At 51.0% G+C, this 22,430-nt stretch overlaps 1 protein-coding gene and 1 long non-coding RNA gene across 2 annotated transcripts in view; one reads left to right on the forward strand and one right to left on the reverse strand.

Moving 5' to 3' along the window:
• UBE2QL1 (ubiquitin conjugating enzyme E2 QL1) overlaps window positions 1-10,402 on the forward strand; it is a 37,126-nt gene extending 26,724 nt beyond the window's left edge. Inside the window, exon 2 of the mRNA XM_076007924.1 lies at window positions 9,040-10,402. Within this exon, the coding sequence (XP_075864039.1) occupies window positions 9,040-9,171 (132 nt within the window). The 3' untranslated portion in view covers window positions 9,172-10,402. The remainder of the gene's footprint in view (window positions 1-9,039) is intronic.
• A 4,158-nt stretch (window positions 10,403-14,560) lies between these two features.
• Window positions 14,561-22,165, reverse strand: LOC105859943 (uncharacterized). The gene is made up of 3 exons (XR_012921747.1): window positions 22,078-22,165; window positions 21,600-21,680; window positions 14,561-14,723 (listed from the first exon to the last, which is right to left on the reverse strand). It is a non-coding gene; the product is annotated as an uncharacterized LOC105859943 (long non-coding RNA).
• Window positions 22,166-22,430: the final 265 nt, after the last annotated feature.

Here is a 22,430-nt window from a genome sequence, read left to right on the forward strand (position 1 = left end):
TTGGGAGGCTGAGGAAGGAGGACCGCTTTGAGCCCAGGAGCTGGAGGCTGCAGTGAGCTGCGATGGCGCCACTGCACTCCAGCCTGGGCGGCAGAGCCAGGCTGTGTCTTTAAAAAATAAAAACATCAGTAAAGTAATAACGTAGGTGAAATAAATAAATCCATGTAGAGTCTTGTTATTGCTGTATTTTTACAGCAAAAACAGACTGTTCTAAAAAGTAATATATATTTGTGATGTAGGTTTGTGCCCAAATCGTAACATTTTCACTCTTGAATTTTTCCAGAAAATGTATCTGAAGATTTCCAATGACTCCAAAATCTCGTTAGCTTTATTTATTTAACACTGTAGAATCTCCTTTGCATTGCGAAGCTCTTGTGCTGACTGTGCCGTGCAGTGACGTCCCTTGGGAAAGAGAGCGAAGCCGTAAAATGTCACCGTAAAGCGTGGAGGTGGACACGCTCCCTCAAACCAGACTCGATCTCGAGGAGGAAGGCACCGGGCAGCTGCTGCCTGGGTTGCCTGGCATTCCTTCTTGATGGGATTTTTCCAGAACCAAGCTCGGGATTTTTATTTTTTTATTTTTTTATTTATTTTTTTTTTTTTTGTCAAATCCGTGAGGCTCTGGCTAGCAGGGCCAGAGAGCAGACCGTGGCTGCCTCTGTTTTGACAGATCCATTCCCCGGCTCTCATTCCGCTCACGTTTTTCTAGTGACATTCTTGGCCTCCTTCATTTCTTGGGGGTTTCCCTTCAGCGGAGTTTCCATAACTATCATCTGTCCAGGAGAACCGTTTCCGCCCTGGGAGTCGTGACATAAAAGTGTCCCAATTACCTGACGACCCAATCAGCAGCAGAGGGCGGGCCTAGGGTCGCGGGCAGGTGAGCTTCGGCCCTCCTGGGAGAGGCTCCTCCTCGGCACAGACGCTTTCTGTCGGGAACCGGGCAAAGGCAGGCAACGCGGAGCGTGGGTGACCATCGGCACGTCTCGTCTCCCTGGCAACGCCTGTTCTGCTGCTGCGTCCCTTCTGCTGGGGCCTTTGTCCTTCCTGGGAGCAAGGGAGGCCTGGCCTCACCCACAAGCTGCCCACCTGGGGGACATCCTTCCATCATTCTGGTGTGCACAATCAGGACAGCGCCAGACCCCAGCGCCCCATCCGTAAAGCAGGGCTGGGTGGCCGGGCGGAGACAACCTCGGGTGTCACGGGGTGGGCAGGGGTGGTGGCCACGGGCCAGCATGAGCAGAGTCACACCCCGGGAACAGGAGGGTGGCAGTGAGAATTGAGCCACCAGGACTGGGTGGGCCGAGGCAGCGCTGGGGCACCGTGGGAAGAACCTTGACTCTCTTCCTTTCCAAAACGTGTCCCTAAAAGAAAGAGCAATGTGGGGTCCCGAGAAAGTCCAATGCGCGGGGAAGAGGTTTGGCCGGACTCTGATCCGAGGAGTCAGGTTGGGCGGGACCATGCCGTGGCTTCCTGGGCACCACTCGCTGAGTGCAGGAGCAGACAGAGCTGTCTCCAACTAGGGGGACCAGTGAGAAGGCGGGAGTGGCCCGGGCTGACCACGGTGACCCGACTGGAGCCAAGGCGAGGAGGGGAAGCTTGCAGCAAACGCACAGGTCCCAATGTCTGACCGTCGGCGAGTCAGCCCACGATGGCCGGGGCAGGGGTGTGCTCGGGACTGTTCCAGAATCCCACGCGGAGACAGCTGGAACTGTCTTTAGGAGAAGACACAGAAGGAGCGGCTGTTTTGTGCTAAATAAGTGTTTTAGCCTTGAAAATGGAACAGGGCGTCCTTGGTGTGGCCCCTGAACAGCAGCTTCCTTCTGCGTTCTGTGTCTAGCAAAAAGGAAAAACACAGATTGCCGGTTATCTCGGCACCGAACCCGAGAGAACTGAGCCCGGCTGGGGAGACGCACCTGCCCGCTCACCGAATGCGTCCACGCAGGGTGGTGGGAAGGCCACAGCCTCCGCGGGGAAGGCGGATTTGCGGCCTCAGGCCCGGGGGTTTATACAAAGTCCGCGCGTGCTAACCCACCAGTGGCAGCTGGAGCCACATCCACGCAAGGGAGTGGCACGTAGTGGCTGAGGACAGCCTGTGCCAGGGGCAAGCCAGGCGGGCACTGTGGCGTGGAGCGAAAGGTCAGTGTCTTCTTTGCCTTCCCTTAAATCTGTGGCCTTCCCTACCTGTCTGAGAGTGGGCCCGGCCATGGGGTTCAGACCGTCCTGAGCTCTCTGCCTCGGTTTCCTCATCTGTAAAGCAGGGCTGGCGATGGGAGCCCGGCGGGTGGGGTTTCCTGGCGTGTGTGGTGAGAGTGTCCATCTGTCCTCAGAACACGGCCTGGCTCGTGGACAGTCCTCGGCAGCCACCTGGATGCCTTTTCTGAGTGTGTCTCACTGCCACTCACCTGCCGCAAGGTGTGCTTTAGTGGAATCCCTGGGCTCTGGCTGCTTAAGCAAAAGTATAACTGGTATCTCCAAAAAAAAAAAATTTTTTTTTAAGGATTCTCTGATATCATTTACACTTATAGCAAAAATTTCCTTTTTCTGTGCTTGCTTCCTCTGAGAAAATGCCATCTGTTTCAAAACAGATTCAGTAGTTGCTAGAACTTTCTTTATAAAATGTGGAGGGAAAAGATGCTTGTGTTTTGTAAGTGTCCATGTTCCCTGTCTTGGGTGCTGCCAGAGACTTGGGGATGTTTTTCTAGGTAAGCAAAGTGGGGGTACTTTAACTCCTGGTAAATGCTATCAACGTTCACACAAAACGCGCTGGCTTTGTCATCTTGAGAGGTGCCACAAACAAAATTTGAGGGCCGGGCATGGTGGCTCACGCCTGTAATCCTAGCACTCTGGGAGTCCTGGCAGGAGGATCCTTCTAACTCAGGAGTTCAAGACTAGCCTGAGCAAGAGTGAGACCCCGTCTCTACTAAAAATAGAAAGAAATTAATTGGACAACTAAAAATATATAGAAAAAATTAGCCGGGCATGGTGGCACGTGCCTGTAGTCCCAGCTACTCAGGAGGCTGAGGCAGGAGGATTGCTTGAGCCCAGGAGTTTGAGGTTGCTGTGAGCTAGGCTGACGCCACGGCACTCTAGCCTGGGCAACAGAGCGAGACTCTGTCTCAAAAAATACATAAATAAATAAAAAAAAAATTTGAGACACCATCAGCGGACAAGTATGACCAATACCCCACGCAAAGTCTGTCTGGTAGCACATGCTTAATAAATCTTCGGGGATTACAGGTTGGTCTCCTCAGACCTTTTCTTGGCTAAGCTAAGGTATACTTTTTTAAAGAACCAGATTTTTTTTAATGTGCAGAGATTGCTAAAAAAAAATGGTTAAAAAAGAGTTTTTAAAACCTTGATATTATTATAAACCAAGTAAGTGTCACACATCTCAGGTGACCACTCTCTCCTAAGGGCCGGCCCTGCAGGTGCTTTTCGGGCTGTCTCACCTGTGCACGTGACCTGGTACCTCTAGGTTTCCTGCTTCTCCTCTCGCCTGGCCCCCGACACTCCCCATTCCCACTGGGGGACTCCACAGCCTGCTCCCAAGACAGTGTCTCCCCGCAGGCCTGGGTCCTCGTCCCCTGCCATGGTGGCTCCCAGCACCTTCTTGCACCTCACCTTGGCTGCTCAGGGCCTGGGCTCATTATTACTCAAGGTTCACCCTGAACAGGGGGTGTTGGACTGCATGTGGCACAGATGCAGCGACTGAGGCACAGGGAGGGTGACTTGCTCACGGGTTTGAGGCTAGTGGACAGAGCAGAGACTCGATGCCCCACAGCTTCACATCTCTCCTGGTGGGACCCTCCACGTTTATCACCTGGGCTCCCGGGCATGGGCCCCAATCTCTACCTCCGGCAGCCTCCTGCCCTTATCTACCTGGATTTCGGTGCACACCCCAAACCCAGCCACCCCACACGTAGCTTCGTATCTTATCCCCCAGGTCAGAAACCCGAGGTGACCCGGGCCTCCCATGCTCACCCCTCCCTCCCCAGGGCCTGCCATGTGACCTCTGCCAGACTGGCCCCCCATCTTTTCCGGACCATGACAGTTACCCGCTGGGCCCCAAACCTGAGCATTTGCTTTTGTCAAGCCAAGAGCCTTGTGAGCTTGAAGTTCCTCCTCCAGGTAGAGGTGTTATGGGGGAAAAGCTAAAATGAGCACTATCCGTGTTTGGGACCCGCGTCAGGGAAGTCAGGGTTCATGAGTGCTTTCAGACTAACAATTACACTCTCAAAGACTCTAAAATTAAGGAGCAGCTCTATAATTTGAGCACAGGAAATGACTTCAGGAACCTCAAAACTTTACATGAGCAGTCTGGAAATTTAACCTATTTTTAGAAAGCAAAAGTCTGTAATTCATAGGCAAAGGACACACAACAATACCAAGAAAGTATATTTGCAAAGAAAAAAATAAGAAAATCTAATCAAGTGAGAAATATGGAATTAATGTATTAATTTCAACCCGTTTAAATAGACATAATTTAAAAGGCTAAGAAATTACCCATGTAAATGCGATATATCGAGTTTGCCTAAAGACATTTTTGTGAAGGAATAAACTAAGTCATAATGTCTACATAAAAAGACAGACATTTTGCGTGTTTTTTCAAGAGGGAAGAATGAAACTGTCTTTACCAAAGGATAAGACCCTCTGTGATAATTTAAAAAATAAAAAGGCCCATCTATTGTGTTTACCCTGTGCCTGATACTGGGCCAAGCATCTTAACATATTAAATTCTTGTAAAAACCCAGTGTCATATAATACTATTATTATGCTTATTTTACATATGAGGAAATTGAGATTCAGAAAGGTTAAGTAACTTGCCCAAGGTCACACAGTCAGAAAGTATTGGAGCAGGGGTTCGAGTCCAGGTCTGCTGAATTCTGCAACTCTGCCCACAACACATACACACACACACCCTCAAACTCCATGCCTGAGCCCCCAAACATCTGCCCATCGCTCCCTGAGCACAGCAAGCTGTTTCGAGCCTTCACTCTTCACCCCTTATCGGCTCCCACCGCAGCCTGGGAAACGCCCACCCACCGATATTTCAAGGCTCGGCTCCAGTGTCGTCAACCATGAAATCTTTCTCAACACGCAGACCACCACAAACTCCGCTCTCCTCCCTCCTCTCTCCTTTCTTTCTCTCTTCCCCAACGCATGAGCCATCGCACCCTCCAGGGCACAAGTTCCACAAGGACCGGAATCCCTTCTCTTAGAAAGCCCTGTAGTCCCAGTAACCAGCACAGTCCCTGGCCCGGGGGTGGGGGCGGGGGGCGGGGGGCCTGCGGCCGGCGTTTGCTGAATGCACAGAGAAGGCACTGACTCCTCTTCGTCCTGGGCTAGCTGCATTCCACATACTGCATTCCATGCACTGCGTTCCACGCACTGTGTTCCGTACACTGCGTTCCACACACTGCATTCCATACACTGCATTCCATGCACTGCATTCCGTGCACTGCGTTCCATACACTGCATTCCGTACACTGCATTCCACACACTGCATTCCACGCACTGCGTTCCATGCACTGCATTGCATGCACTGCGTTCCATGCACTGCATTCTGTGCACTGCGTTCTGTGCACTGCATTCCATACACTGCATTCCATACACTGCATTCCACACATTGCATTCCCTGCACTGCGTTCTGTGCACTGCGTTCCACACACTGCATTCCATACACTGTGTTCCATACAGCAGCGGCTTTCAACTGGGAGTGACTTTACTCCTGTCGGGACTTTGGACAATGTCTGGAAACAATCCCATTGTCATTACTCAGGGGCTGCTAGTGGGTAGAGGCCGGGAATGCGGTTACCATCCTCCCTTGCACTGCACAGCCCCACAGCAAAGAATTACCTGGCCTGGGATGTCAGCAGGACCAAGGCTGAGAAACCCAGAGATCCACCGTCCGTCTCAGCAGCTGCGATACACCTGGTTACTCCCCATAAAGGACTCTAAGTCCCTAATGGCGGGGACCCAACAGCACTTGCCTTGTTAAGCCCAGCATCCAGCGCTCCGGATCAATGAGTGAGGGGATGAGTGAGAAGTGTGAGACAGTGGAGAGACGCGGGCATGCCAGAGCCAGGCGGAAATCCAGTGCGCACGAGAGCTCAGGGGCTGAACCAAGGACGTGAGTCGGGTCCACTTATCAGCTTATTAAGTAATACTTTGGTCTTTCAAGGGGCCAACTGCAATGATTCTACGTGGAAATGTTGAATCATCGCAGTTGGCCCCTCAAAAGACCAAAGTATCACCTATTGGTTTTGTGTGACAAATGCTGCTCTAGAGAATCGTATTCTCAGTAACACTCTTCTTCCTCAGTAGTATAATGAGATCTTCAAGGTTGTGGTGGCAAAACCCTACGGTTGCTCATAACTATACGTTTACAGTTTGTGGCTCAGGACAGAGAGGGAATGTCACTTATCAAAGGTGTCATCATAAACTCTGAATGACAAGCAGAGCTGTTGTGGTGGGTGAGTAAACTGTCCCATCCGGGTCTTTTAGCATTAAGCGCAAATAGAGACATTCTAGAAAAAACAGGAGTTATGCAAAGGAAATATCTCAGATCAGACTCTTTGATAATTTAAGAGGAAGCAGACAAAGGAGAAAGAAAAATGTTAGGAGAATGAGAAAAACAGTTCTTAATTGTAGGAAGGTCAGAATTCTCAGTGTTTCCAAATGCAATATCCTACTGGAGTGCTCGTAACGATGCTATGACGTGGGTATTGTCCGCACTTTATCTCCGAAAGTTTCCGAGAGACTGTGTCTCGGGAAGAAGAATGGGGGTGCCCAGACGTCAGCAGCAGCTGTGGAGCAGCAAGGGAAGGCGGGGCCACCCTGATTCCTGGCGCAGGGAGCCCCGCAAGGGCAGGTGAGCAGGAACAGCTCCGTGCCCCTCGCAGGACCGGGAAACGCGGGTGGACTTTGCAAGTGCAGCATGTCACTGTGCAATCCATGTTTACACCGCCAATCAGAAGAGGACGGGCAATGTACGAAAAAGTATCTGTTAACCGTAAATGTGGGCTTAAGACACAGGAGATGAGACGAGAGTCTTTCATCGACAATCGAGTGTAGTAAAAGCATCGAACCTCGGGCTGGCTCATAAGGGGCTCTGTCTCTGGCTGCTGAATGGACTGAGCACTGGGCCTTCGTGTTCATCATCCTTGCAGGGAAGGAATGGCAACAAAGCAGGGTCTGTCCCCGTGGGGTTTTGTTTGTTGTTTCTTGTGACAATTGGGACTTTCACAAAGGACAGGCAAAGTGTCTGTTCGTGCCAAAAGCCACGGAATCTTCCAAGAGGATTGTGAGCCTGGATTTGTCCAGCTACTTTTAGTTTAGAATTTTCAGATTGTACCATAAATCTTCAGTATTATAGAGAAGAAGGATAGAAATGGTTAAAATATTCATTTTATCAAAAAAAAAAAAAAAAACCCATAGCCCGCAATGTTTGCTCTCACTTGGTGTACAAATCGATGCCAACTCCCCTGCAAAGACACATTTGCATGTTTCATGAAATAACTCTGGACTTTGATCTCGGCCCACGCCGATGATGATTATAAGCGTATTAGCCCCCGGTGGTCCCTCCTTGTCAAATATAACTGCACCACATAAGCACAGTGTGAAGTTACGAAATTGAAAATAGGAGTCCCGTCTTACTGAGGCGTGGGGACGTTTCTAGCAGTCGGTAAACAGCCACTTCCCGTCACCTCCTCTCTCAGGCTGGCGTGAGCCAAGCGGGTGTTGGAAAAGGTGTTTCTGCCCTTGCTGGCAGAGGGACAGGTGAAGCTAGAGTGGCGTCCGGAGGGGCCAAGCCCAGTCACCCTGTATTTCTGACTCCTCAACTAGGAATAACAGCCGTGTGGGTCCAGGGTTCGGAGTTATCGGAAAGGACGTGCAGGCTCTGAGTGCAGACGTGTGAAATGCTCTTCCAGCCCCAGCGCCTGGCGCTTGGGCTCCATCTGCCCAGTGGCCTTGGCGGTCAGCGCAGGCGTTGTCCCCTGGAGCTGTCAGTGGGTCATCAGATGGGGGGAGTCATCTGCCTGTGGCCCTCCGTGCCTGCCAGGGGGCGGGGCTGCAGTGCGCCATGGGGCCGCTGTCGGGACGCCCAGTGTGCCCCCACAGTGTGCTGTAGCACACACACCCGGACTGGGCACGCAGGGGGCCCACCGGGAGTCCCGCTGGTGACAGTTCACGTGCAGCTGGCCGTGGTTGGGAGCAGCACACCTGCTGGTGCTGGTCGATGCAAATCACCCGGATCTTTCTGGATGTTTCCGCCCGGTCTGCAAAACCCGTGCCCGGGGCTCCCGGAAGACAGGTGCATCTTCCAGGAGAGCCTGAGGGAGGTTAAGAGGAAGGGAATGTGCCTCAGCGGCTAAGGGGCATTTCAGGCGGCCTGTGGTGGAGAGGCTTGGTGGAGAGCAACTGAGGCTGCAGTAGGAAGAGCTGCAACCAGTCTGATCGGGGCCCACTGTCACCCCGTCTCCTGGTCCTCTTTCATCTGCTCGTGTATTTTAGAAGTCAGAATGGTGTGCGTGTGAATATATAAATATACGCATCTATATATACGCATAGCTATCCCCGTCGTTACCAGGGAGGCATTACAAATTGCAATGAAAGGCATTCTTTGGAGGGAGGGAGGGAGAGAAGCCAGAACAGTTTTGCCTTAGGGAGGGCGTGCTCCGTCCGAGCGTTGCTCCTGTGAGGAGGCTGACCCTGCGGCGTGGCGCGGGAACGGGCCGGAGCTCGCTTCCGCACCCTAGCACGCGCGGGTTCCGATGGAGCCCGGGCTGCGTGCGGGTTCGTGAGGACAGCGCCCGCCCCGCGAAGGTTTGCCGGCTCCAGCTCTCCATGGGGTTTGCGCCGGAGCTGGCGTGTGCCTCGTGTGCCGGTGGGGGACACCCCACCGCGCTGGTGGCCGGTAGGTCTCCTTGACTCGGACGTCACCCCCCCCCCACGCGTGTGTGTGTGCTTTAACAGGGACTGCGGGAAGCAGGCTTGCTGCCGGAGCTCTAACCTGGTCTCTCTTTCCATCTCACGCAGGGGCGGATCTGCAGAAAAGCCGGCAAGTCAAAAAAGTCCTTCAGCCGCAAGGAGGCGGAAGCCACCTTTAAGAGTTTGGTGAAGACTCACGAAAAGTACGGCTGGGTCACCCCGCCGGTGTCGGATGGCTGATGTTCGCCGCGCGCCTGTCGCTTGAGCCGCCCGTCCACACACACCAACGCCCCGCCATCTCCTCCTCAACGCCGTGCATCCCCCATCCTTTGTCACTCCAGCCAGAACTGCACCCTGAATGCCGAGGGGACATTTAAGTTATTTATGAGCAGATGTGTTTACAGAGAGAAAGAGGGAGCAAACGCCGTTCGGGATTGTGTTCCAATTATAAACGAATGGTCACCTCTAAGTCACTTTAGAACACGTGTTGAGATGGTGACATTTCCCAGCCCGCCTGCCCCTCTGCCCGCCCTGGTCACGTTGCCCTTAGCTTCTTTCCGTGACAGCTGCCCCTGCGAGCCGGCCGGGAGCCCGTGCCCCGCTCGCCCCATCTCCGTGTAAATGGCGCCGTGCGTGTTTCCCGGGAAGGCGGTGCGCCCCGGCCCGCGCCCGCCGCCACCTGCTCGCTGTGCTCCCTGTTTCTGTTTCTCTTCCCGGCAGGTCCGCCTGACTTGAAGACGTGTCTTTCTGTGGCCCGTGGTCTGCTGTGATGACGTTTAGGCCTCATTCGTGCTATGACCTTTGGCTCATGAAAACACAAATCTAACATTGCCAGGTTCTGTGACGCGAGCCTCCAGCTGCCCACTTGGTCACCGCGCGCGCGCTCGATGCTGATTTTGTGGTGTGCTGCTGTCCACGGATGAACCAGTGCCATTAGACGAAAGGCAGAGGAAGCTGCGGCCACCCGGGGCAGACAGTGGTGCGGACACCAGGTGCACCCCTGGGGCTCAGCGCCGGGAACAGTCTTTTCCGGTGTTAGGGAATGCTCCTACCACAGTGCATTTGTGTTCCTGTCTTCTCTCAGCCACCAAACGCAAAAGACAATTTCCCGTTCACTGCGGTCATCTGACTCATTTCATCATATGTGCTAGTGACAGGGAATGCCAGAACTGCCAAAGGACACCAAGTGACCGTACGATGATTTGCATGACCGGGTCTGTTTCCTCGCCCAGTAGCCACTTGTGTGTCCCTGAGGTCGGGATGCGTGAGCACCCTCGCTGTGATGTAGACTTCCCGTTATCTAATCTCCCCACCGTTTCATTTGCTCTTCTGTTAAGTCACTTAGAACTTTCTAAGAAACTCCATGAAATGAGGAAGTGCTGTTTATAATAATACGCGGAAAGAGGTAAAATGTTCATTCCAAGTGGAAAATCTTATTGGACACATTTTAAATAAAATCATGCATACCTGACACGCTGCCTCAGGGATCCGATCATTATGGGCTGTCCTTCTTTTTAAAATGATTGGCTTCTTTTTTAAAAGTTTTAGCATTTCAGATACTACAGACACCCCCGCGTGAACTCCAGAAGCAGTATTCTATAGCCAGGCACCCAGGAAACGAGACTTAGGGAACCCATAGTCTTTGCCAAGCTCCAGGAAATTAAAATGGTCCCCAGAAGCAGCCAGGGAGAAAAGTAGAAGCTAAAGAAATGATTGGGTCAAACTCAAACGTTGCCAATTGTATCTCACCACCACGAAGGAAAACAGGCCTTCCAGGGTGATGGTATACAATTCTTCAGGCAGTTTTGGCTCCTTGGGGACCTGCTCCTTTGTCCAAGGTTTTCAGAGACCAGAGACTCAAAGGACAGGTGTTGGCGCCTCCCAGCATGGCTGGTCATTAAACAAGTGTATCATTGTTTTTGTTTTTTACCACTTTTGTATTTGCCCCAAATACACACACACAGCTCTGCCAGGCCAAAATGACAGTGTATTGAGAATGCATGACCTGCTCAGCCTCCTCCGAGTAACGGAAGCCAGGGAGGGCATGCTCTCTTTCCTCTGCTCCTCCCAGGTGGAATCTCCATCCGGGACACCTGACGTTTAGCTGACAGTGTGTGGCCCCTGGGGCTGTTGGTTGTAATGGAATTACACTGTGGGTGTCAAAGACCCAGGCAGAAACCTCTTGCTAGGGGAAAGCACCTGAATGTATTGCTTTCCAGATATTTTCCTCTTCAAATGTAAAATTAAAAACAAAGTTTTTAGGAAAAAGAACATACGTGTAGTCAAAGCTGGATCATGTTAGTGTTGTTTAGCAGCTGGTTGAAAAGCATGTCCACAGCTGTCTCTGGGCACGCTAAGGCAGGAGGCGTCGCCAGGACATTGGCGGTGACCCCGGGGTGGGCAGGTCGGCGCCGACGGTGGGCAGCTCCAGCCCCCCTTTCTCTACACCTGGAATGCCCTTTCTTTTGCATGGCATTTCCCTTAGGTCTGTTAGAAACTTGCAGAAGAAATCAGTTCTTTAGCGAAAGAAATGCCATTTTTCACTTAAACTGGTAAAAGTTTCTAATTTTAAAAGCAGTGGGAAACAACTTACAACTGTACTATTCCTTCGACTCATAGAAGTGAGAGCTCCCTTCCAGAGGCCCATGCTGTCATGAGCAAGCAGGGCGGTGCCCGCCGACCACTGATACATTCTGGGGACCACTGACCACCCACGCTTTAGCACGAGCCCCATTCTGTCCCCCTAAGTGGACACCGGACCGTGAGAGAAGAACCTGCCGCCTGAGCTCACATGCCCACACAAGCCGAGAAACCTATCAGACAGACAGACAGCAGACAGACAGACAGACTGACAGCAGACAGACAGACAGACAGACAGCAGACAGACAGATAGCAGAGAGACAGACAGCAGACAGACAGCAGACAGACAGACAGATAGCAGACAGACAGACAGCAGACAGACAGCAGACAGACAGATAGCAGACAGACAGCAGACAGACAGCAGACAGACAGACAGCAGATAGCAGACAGCAGACAGACAGACAGCATACAGACAGACAGACAGTAGACAGACAGACAGCAGACAGACAGACAGCAGACAGACAGACAGACAGACAGTAGACAGACAGCAGACAGACAGACAGCAGACAGCAGACAGACAGCATACAGACAGACAGACAGTAGACAGCAAACAGACAGACAGACAGACGACAGACAGCCAGCAGACAGACAGACAGACAGCAGGGGACAATGGGATAGAGGGGGCTGAGGTTCCGGGCCGCCAGCTCCACACTCCCTTATATCAAGCCAGGGGCCACAGAGCCAAAGGGACAGAAAAGCTCATTTGTCTCCCCTCAGTGCAAAGCTCTTCCCTGTGCAATAGACTGCCGGGACCAACCACCCTTGTTCCTGGGCGTCCCCGTCTGCTGCTGGCCAAGGCTGTGGGTAAGACCTGCACACGGCTCACCAGCTGTATCAGCTGACTTTCTGGAAGACTGAGAATTCCTGTGCCTTAGGAAGTTCTGTGGGAGCAGCGAGATTATTACCCCCAGTTACATGCACATGCACTTGCACATACATGTGCACATGCGTACACAGGTGCAACCACATGCAACACTCATGTGAAGACTCACAATCTCTAAAATCCATGACTAAGAAAAACCATGGTATAGGCCTAAATTTTGCAGCTACCATGTTCACCCCACCTATCAAAATTTGACTCTTTTTTTTGAGAGGAAAATCTATGGACTCGTGCAAAAGGCCTGAGATCGGAAGCCAAAGCCAGTGTCTGTGTGACTCCAGCAGGCCCCGCGCCTGCCTGAGCCTGCTCCCTCAGCTGCAAACTCTTAGCAGGTTGGCTGAAAACTGACCAGAGTGATGCAGTAGAAGCACTTTGGAGATGAAAGACTGTCTAGGAACTTTAAATCATAGTATCAGGAAATTCATTTTACAACAACAGGCTTTAATTAGAAGACTCTTGGATAGCAGCTCAGATTGAACAATTACGGTGGTTAAAATGCAATTCCTTGCAAGCACATACTTGCTTTCTGACCTCAGTTCTCTACGTTAAGTCAATCAACTCCGCGTACTGACCATCTCTCCATCTTCCCACTCACTCAGCACTCTCCTCTTAGATCCAGGGGATGCAGAAGCTTCAGGTGCAGCTCTGTCCCTGGACGGAAACTCCTAAGACAAGAATCACACACAGGAACCAGCAACGAGCAACCCAAGTGCCAAGTTGCACTGCAGAAATTGCAGGCATTGTGCAAGTGCAGAGACTTCCCGACTGATAACCAGGAGGATTCCATGGTGTGAGTCAGGCTTGAGCCAAGGCTGGGCAAAGGGAAGAGGAAGGCAGGTACAGGAATGGGCGAGGCTGAGGGTACCCCATGCAGGGCGTGGTCTGTGTCCTCGCTGGCCCTAGTGGCTCCTTGCCACTTCTCACCTGCGGGGACCCTGTTCATCAGGCTGGTTTCAGGAGGCGGAGGCGGGACGCAGCCCAACCTCACAGCCCAGCACGGCATGTGGATCTCGCTCTGTACGCGGGAATTATATTTCAGTGTCTTATCTGAGCCCTTCTAACGACATGCAAACGTTCAATGGAATTTGCTTTCTAAAGGGCCAGAACTTGCTTCCTGAGTGAGGGCAGAGCCATCAAACCTGGGTGGCCACGTAGCCTAACTTTATGCCATCCACAGGGAAGGAAGCAAACCCAGAGAGATTGGGTGGCTCGTCCAACGTCACCTAGAGGGCCAGGGCGGAGGCCACAGTCTTGCTGCAGCTCTCTGCTCCTTCCTGACACTCCTCCTGACACCATTAGAGGGTTCCCATGGCCCAGATCCAAGCACGACCTCTTCGCCCCTCATTGGGTCCTCATAGCCGTGTGCCTTCCAAGCTGGCTGGAAGACACCCGTTCCGTGCCTGGAGCAGGTTAGTGCAGAGAGCAGAGACTGTCCTCCAGCTGCTTTGGGAAGCTGCGGTCAAGGGGCTTGGAACTCAGCCCGTGTGATCACAGTCAATAATATTTTTATTCTTTCTCCAAAGACGCCGAGATAAGACACAGCTCTGTGCTTAGTTTTCTGCTATGCTTTACCTTATCTTTCTAACGTTTGCAGCCCCCAGCTCTCAGAGTATTGAGTGTCACTCACCCCGGGACCCACCTGACCCGCAGACTGGGGCCAGTGAACTGGAAAAGGCCAAACAGACTCTGCTGACGTCCGGGAAGGCAATAACCGATGTCCGCTTGGTTCCAGAAGAAACACGAGAGCAAAGTGTGCTGGCCAAACAGAAACAACAAAAGCAGAGGAAAGCAAGATTTTATGTCAGGGTTGTGACGGGGCTAGACAAATAGCGTGGACGGAGGTCAGGCGCAAGGCCGCCGTCCTGGGCAGCGAGGCGTCCGCAGCCAGGGAGTGGACCCTGCACGGTGCACGCACGCCGTTTCTCTTGCAGAGCTAAGCCAGGAGGAGGTTGCTTTCTCATTTCTTCTCCTGGAGGTAAATTAAAGGACTGTCCTACTTTGTAGACACACGATCATTTTGTATTTCTAGATCTTTGGCAGTCACCGGCGATGACACTAACTGAGCTAAAATAGCAGCTGCTGTCACCTGATGTGCTTGGTTTCGTTCCTGCTTGCCTTCTCTGCCGACGCGAGTTCATCTCATGAACGCAGTTGCCATTCTGGCCATGCTGGGGTGCTGATCTGCATACCGTGGGCTGCCGTAAACTCTCAGACCATCACTGCAGTTCTCAGTGAGACTTCGGTGTGTCCTCTTCCCAAAGTTAATCCTCTTCTGTGATCCTCAAAAGGAGAGAAAAATAATGCATGTGGCCTAAAATAAATAGGAAAGAAATGTCTACCGCTGGGAGGTGATGAACGGCACAAGTCGAATAATCCGCAGCACTACTGCAATGGGAAACACAGTGATTCTGGAAAGTAAGGCTTTGAAACCAATAAAGGTCTTTGCACAGAACGCTTGCTGTGTCCTGGCACGGTCTGCGTTCAGTGGTTGTCAGGACCTCTCTGGGTTTCCCTGTGTGTCACCCCCTCTGGGCCATTGTCAGTGACTCTGTCCTGTGGTACCCTCTGCTGCTGTGTGCTTCACTCATCTGTGGTGTGCCAAATGAAAACTTTGGAGCATGTCACGGGTATTCACTATGAAAGTCCATGAAATGTAACTGAACCAAACCTAACTAAGCGTCAGTGTGATTTAGGAGATTTCTCCTTCAGCTGCCATTCACATTATAAAGATTTGTAAATGTGTTTGCCAAAGAGTCCCATTAAAGTTTCTCAACAGAAATGAAATAGCGTGCTTGGCACAAAACCGCAGCCTGAACCGCTACGGAGTTACAGAGACATTTCCTTGGAAAACTTACAGAGTGGCAGCAACTCTGGAAAGTAGCAATTCTCAAGTAACCTAAGCACAATTTATGTAAAAGGTACAGCAGCTCATTTTTTTACACTAGTATATAAGCTCGTTTCCAGTCTTTACGCTGTTTATCAGAGTGATTTCTCAGCCTTTGCCAATATTTGAGATCATTTTCTGATCAAGAGCACACTTTTCCTTTAACATCTATTTTAGTATTGAGCAGGCATGAGCTTTGGAATCAACCTTGAAGCCCTTACCTCTTACCACGTGTAGGTGAGCAGCTCAGCCTCCCAGATGGACATGCAGCTTCTGCTTTCTAAACTAACATTTAAAGTGCATCTCTCCTGCTGCAGGTCTCCAAGACAAGACAGGAAACATATAGGATGCAGGAAGCCTGGGGCCTGGTGTATAACTGGAACTCAGCAAATTATTTGGGAAATAACAATGAGATTGACTTGGTGCATTCGCATTGACAGCTTGAGTTGGCTGCTAGGATCCACTTTCAGGCTGTACATTTCATCCCAGGTGAATTTACAACCTTTCCTTTGGGTGCAGTCATGGACATCAATAGGGTGCTGCTGCCGGACTTGTGGAGTGACAGAGATGGAAGTGGGCCGAATGCCATACTCCCCCAGAGTGTATACAACCACAGCTGTCTCCAAGAGGTGACAGGCAGTGGTCTGGATTATCTGTGTCCAGGGATGTATCTTTCTTTCTTTCTTTTTTTTTTTGAGACAGTGTCTCACTCTATTGCCCAGCCTACAGTGCCATGGTGTCAACCTAGCTCACACTAATCTCAAACTCCTGGGTTCAAGTGATCCTCCTGCCTCAGCCTCCCGAGTAGCTGGGACTACAGGCATGTGCCACCATGCCCAGCTAAGGCTAATTTTTTCTGTATACTTTTAGCTGTCCAATTAACTTCTTTCTATTTTTGGCAGAGATGGGGGTCTCACTCTTGCTCAGGCTGGTCTCAAACTGCTGAGCTCAAACAATCCACCTGCCCCAGCCTCCCAGAGTGCTAGGATTACAGTCGTGAGCCACCACGCCGGGTCGGGATGTATTTTTCTTAAAGCAAAAGTAAAAGACCCAATAGATAGAGAACCTGTTCCCTGGTTCCTAATACTGATCATGCAAAGGGTGCTCTCTGTGTCCATAGGATAGGTGCAGGCCCAAACCCTACAAAATGCAAACTCTCTAGCTCAACTTTCATTGTCTTAAAAGACGTATATTCCATGCCAGAATAAATGTAATTGGAAACAAGTTATTTTTACTTAAACCGAGTGAAATCATAGTGATATTAAGGCAGATGTATACACAAGCTGCTTGCCAAAATGGAATTTAAATAGATCAGGTTTCATTTGTTCATCCTTTAAGTGCAGGAATCATGTGTAACTGTGTAGCAGTTAGCCAGGGTATGGGAAACAAGGTCACAATATGGTGAGTTTTGAGATTACAACTTTTTAAATCGATCTCAGAGTATTTGGGGGGTGGGGGGAGGGTGGGAAGAGAAGTTTATTAATTTACCAGCAAATGAGGAGGTTGGCAGACTTGCATCTTAAAGTACCATTGTCCTGCCTCTATCTCAGAGTATTTTTAAAAAGACTTTTGAAGTCATTAAAGGTTTCCCGATAAATAATATTGAAGGTGAAGAAGGTGAAATGGAAGGAAGCAATTCTAAACAGCATGAATAAACTTTCCCATAGGAAATCATTCCCTTTCTATTTCTTCTCCTGCATTTGCAAAGTTTTTAGTTTCTCAAGGACCTTTTAGAACTCTCTTCTCATTTCATCTCTGTTGGCAGCCCTGCCAGCAGATTTGGTAGGCAGTGGAGGCAGCTCACAAATCGGAAGCAAGCGTTAAGTGCAATTGATTTTTCTAATCTGATTTTACTTAAACATGGTCAATTACTTTCCTGTGTCACTAAAACATTCCATTAAAGTCAATCCTGAAACAACTTTTAACTCTCTAACTTTGAGGGCTATTTCTAGCAACTTTACAAAATTTACCCCTTTTAAATGATTCCAATAATTTTACAGTAGATGGTACTTCTTACTTTTACCAAAAGTAAGGAACTACGAACGAGGCACTATCTTGAAGATAAGCAACATGAAGATAAAAAAAAAAAAAGAAGACGATAGGAACATGATGATTAAAAAAAAATAAAATAGAAGGAGCCAACCCTGCCTACGCCTTGATTTGGACTCCTGTGAAAATAAATTTCTGTTGTTTTAAGCCACTAAGTTTGTGCCAATTTGTTATGGCAGCCCTAGGAAAATAAGAGAGAGAGAGAGATCCCAAATTTATTCTCTTACTTGCTGGATGATGGTCCTCCCAAAAAAGAAAAAGCAAAGAATTTCTCCTTCCATTGAGTAGGATATACAGATATACCCATTCCAGGCTACATTAGGGCATGTAATTTTATAATATAAGAACGGAGGACACAGATTTGCTTAAAATCTGATTTTGCTAATTATGCTTTCAAAACTATCTAGCAGCCACAGCAGTGATATAGGTTGTTGCTGGTGGGCTGGGGATTCCAAGGAAATCGCTTCAAAAACAGCACTCAAACCAGTGTCTTTCCAAACAATGTAATTCCTGCGATAGTTCTCACACGAGCCCCCAGAGGGTACCACGGTCCCACCCCTCAGTGAAAGCATGTTAACAGTGGCCAAGGGAACCTGGATTATTTCAGGGCAGGTTGCTATGGGGTGAAGCTTTGCAGGTGAGGAGCAAATAGGTAAACACATGGGCTTACAAACAGGAGTTTTCTTTTGATTCAGTTTTCTGGGAGTTCTGGCTCACTTGGTTGGTCACTTTGGATTCTTCCCTCCTTTTGGGTTTACTTACATTAGGGTCTTCTCCCATAGGGCTGGGGCAGTACACAGGGCCTTCGTGCTTGGGTGGGAAAAGTCAGACAGAAACCATGTGGGATGCAGAGGATGCATGGATGGATGGTGGATGGAAGAATCGATAAATGGATGGATGGATGCATGCATGGATGGCCGATGGATTGACAAATGGATGGATGGATGGATGGCAGATGAATGGATAGATGAATGGATAGATGGATGGATGGATGGATGGATAGATGGCAGATGGATGGATAGATGGATGGATGGATGGATGGATGGCAGATGGATGGATAGATGGATGGATGGATGGATGGATAGATGGATGGCCGATGGATTGACAAATGGATGCAGGGATAGATGGATAGACCTACCCTATTGGCCTTACATAGAAACATCTTTTTTTTCCCCTTTACATTTTCCCCAGGCTGGGTTATTCCTTCTGTAGGTGCTTAGGTTGGGCTGTGGGACCCAGGAAAGGGCCTAGGGAGGCAGTTCCTCCTGCTTCCAAAGGGCTGAAGGCCAGAGACACACAACGAGTTCTCCTGCCTCTCATAAGATGAGCTCATCAGCGTTGAGGGTTCCTCTGAGCACCTGGGTGAAGCCCAAGCCAGTGACACAGCTCGCATCTGCCCGAGAGTCCCTCACGAGGACATCTCCCTCAGCTGCCGGGGGTCTAGGCTGGAATGGAAGCTCAGGTCCCACCATCACTGTCCTGATCCCTCAGCACCTCACAGGGGAGAGGGCTTTTCACTTGAAACTCATCACGCATATAGAAAGTGTTTATTTCTGGTTTTCTGCCATGTCAAAACTGCTAATTGTTCTGGCAAAAAAATAGTAAGTGTGAAGCAGAAATTGCTAGATAATATATTTCTGTATCAATGAGTTTACTATGTTTTTGAATTTATTCTTGTCTTTTGATAAGATGTGCAATGTATCATTAGTGTCTATTAGAACAGACTTGGGCCATTTTATTTTCTTTTAGCACCTCTGCTCCCTTGCAGGTTGCCCTCCCAAGCAGAGATGATAATATCCTTTACCGTGTCCCCAGTAATCTCACCCTAAGTCCCTAAGATCCAGGACAGAAGGCAGCAAGTCAATGTGTGACCTTTTTACTGGCTGTTTCCAAACCACCCGCCCTTAGAGAAGCCTTCTGCAGCCTCTGGCACGGGGCAGTCTGCAGGGTCCTGTCCCCACAGGGGGCTCAGACGGGGCAGCAGGGACACGGAGCAGCAGGTCCTCAGGTGCCATTGCCAGGCCCTGGACCAGGCCCTGGCCACCCGTCGTCCCCACTCACATCCCACCTTACGCTACATTAGTGTCAGCATTTGAGGGAGCATTGGTGTCTGCTACAATTGAGGAAGAAGAGACACCAGAGAGCTGAAGTCATCCACCCACAGTCGTAAGGGAGCTGGCTCCAGGTAGGAAGGGAGGGAACTAGAAAGAAATCGAAAGCTTGCAAAGAACAGACCAGAAAGGAAGAAAGACACCCCAGGGGTGTCAGCTGCACCAGAAGGTGACCTCCCCAACGAGTCACACCATGTAATCCCCTCTCTGTAAGTGGGGCCAGACTAAGAGGACATGGCAGAGGTAATGGGATATCATCCCACGATTATGTGACATCATATGGCAAAGAAGAGGATATTTGTAAGATGTAATTAGGGACCTTAATCAGCTGACATCCGGCTAGTCAAAAGGGAGAGTATTTGGGGTGGGTCTGACCTCATCAGGGAAGTCCTTAAAAGAGAGCCTAGACCTTCTGTGAAGAGACAGATTCTCCTGCTGGCCTTGAAGAGGGAAGATGCCAAGTTGTGAGGGGCCCGTGTGGCAGGGCACTGTGGAGTCTCTTGGAGCTGAGGGTGGCCCTTGCTGTGACAGCTGCAATAAACAGGGACCTCAGTCCTATGGCCGCAAGGGTCTGAATTCTGCCAACATCCTCCTGAGCTTGGAAGAAGTCCCCAGTCCCCAGAATGGAACGCAGCCCAGCCAACACCTGCATTGCAAACTTGTGAGTCCCTGAGCAAAGGACCCAGCTGAGCCATGTGCCTGTACTCCTAACCCACGCAAATTGTGAGATAATAAATACATGTCATTTTCAATGGCTAAATTTGTAGTCGTTTGTTTACACAACTAATGTACCTGGCAAACCTCACATTCTGCCCTGGCCCGCCCAACCGTGAGCTGCTGCACTCTAAACGAAGAACAGGTTCTAGTAGAGTTTTGCAGGGTGGGGGCTGTCCTTGCCCAGCTGTTGAGATGAGGCTGATGTACCCTTGGGCACTGCATTAGTTTCCTGGGGCTGCCACACAGATGGCCACAAACTGGGTGGATTAAAACAACAGAAATTCATTCTTTCATGGTTCTGGAGGCCAGCAGCCCAAGATCACGGTGTCGGCCCCTCTCATATCTTCTTCTGTCTGTGCCAAAGCTCCCGCTGCCTTCCTCTGAAAAGGGCACTTGTCACTGGATTTAGGGCCAGCCAGATAATCCAGGACAATCTCCCCAGCCAAAATCCTAACGTAATTACGCAAGCAAAGACCCTTTTCCAAAATAAGAGAAAACATTCCAGGGTTTAGGACGTGGACATATCTTTTTGGGGGAGCACTATAGGCATCACTGTCACCATGGAACTTGGCACTAATACCAAAACCCCCATGCCTGCCGTCGGCTGCAGGGCAAGGCCCGTCGTACTCTGTGAGCTGCAGGCTCCCCACCCTGATGCTCCAGGAGCATCACACCCCCACCCCAGGAGCCTGGCTCCTGCGTGGGGCGGGGCTCGGGTACAGGGCAAGCCCCGGGCCAGCACTCACGCCAGACCCCAGACCTGGCAGCGCCTGACCCCACTCAGCAGGTCAGTTCACCAGAGGCCACGGCCAGCAGGAGTGGAGACCTCGTCCGTGGGTGAGACGGTGTTGGGGGGAGCAGGAGGGTGTGGGGGGCCTGGGGCAGGGGTGCCGGGCAGGCGAGGCCGACGTGGTTCTGCTGGGGTCTCGGGGTCCACAGAGGGCAACTCCAGAACAGTGCATTTCATCAGGGGAGTGAGTCCCAGCTGCCAAAGTGCATCTTTTCCCTGCAATTGGATTTTTCTCGGCGTTTGCTCCAAGTAACGAATACCTGCCCTGCGGTTACATGTTTGCTGGGTGGCCAGTGCTGCCGGCTGGTCCAGCGGACGCTCCCACAGTCCTGACTCATGTCCCTCCACCGCCAGCCCCCTCCTGGCCAGGCACAGACATTTTGGGGGGCGGTTAGTGCATCAGGAGAAAGAGAACAGAAAAACTAATTTGAGTATAAAAAGATGAATCTTTTCCAGGAAGGAAAACGACCAGCCTTATAAACTTGTCACCAGTGACCACAAGGAGACATGAAGCCCTCTGAGAAACGAGCTTCCCTAATTGCCCCTGTCCACATTCGGGATTCGCTCTGACACTAGACAGCCCCGCTCATGACTCACTTGGCCTCTGTCTGCTCCCACCGGCTGGAGTTCAGCCCACGCACGGCCCCGGCTCACCAGGCTTGGGTGCATCAGTAGGACCTGGTCAGGACAGACACAGAACGAGGGGACATTTTAATTAGAGGGGGGTCCCTACCAAGAAAAGAGGGCAGTGAGGTCAGACGCCCCCCCCACCTTCGCCATGGCTGGCAGCGTCAGACTGTGAGTGCCAGCATGCCGGAGGGTCTGGGCCACCGCGGCTACTTTCCTTCCCGGAGCTCTTCCAGGTCAGGACGAGATGAGACACCAGGTGATAGGTGAAATGATCGAACTGCATCGGAACCGATTCTCTCCCCGGGATAACCCGATTCCCACGATTTCTACTGGAGTCTTGGGTCCTGGAGGCCACCCTGCTCAGGACGCGGGTGGGAGGGAAAGTCTTCGGTGCTGACACTGGGGGTGGAGGATTCGAGCCGCCCGCAGGAAGGAGGACACGCACCTTCCGATCCCAGCCACGGGCAGAAGTCTGGCATTTCCCAGCCACAAATAGAAGGGCGGCAGCCGGTCACAGAAGCAAGACCCGGGCAAAAATACCGGTCTGGAGCTGGAGCGCTGAGCCTTGTAATTTCCCTCCTGTCTCATTTTCTCTTTCTAGAGCTCCCTTCCTCCCCCTTCATCCTGAACATCGGGCGGACGTGAGGGGCACATCAGTGAAAGATCCCCGTCCCGCTTGGTCTGAGTCTGCGCTTCTCAGCGGCCGGGCGGGGGCCCCTCGGGACTAAGAGACCCTGGCGGGAGCCGGGCCGCCTGGGTGGGCCCGGAAGGGTCAGAAATCGCTCAGAATGGCCCAAA

Source organism: Microcebus murinus, chromosome 11 (assembly GCF_040939455.1).
Source record: "Microcebus murinus isolate Inina chromosome 11, M.murinus_Inina_mat1.0, whole genome shotgun sequence".
Taxonomy (NCBI): Eukaryota; Metazoa; Chordata; class Mammalia; order Primates; family Cheirogaleidae; genus Microcebus; species Microcebus murinus.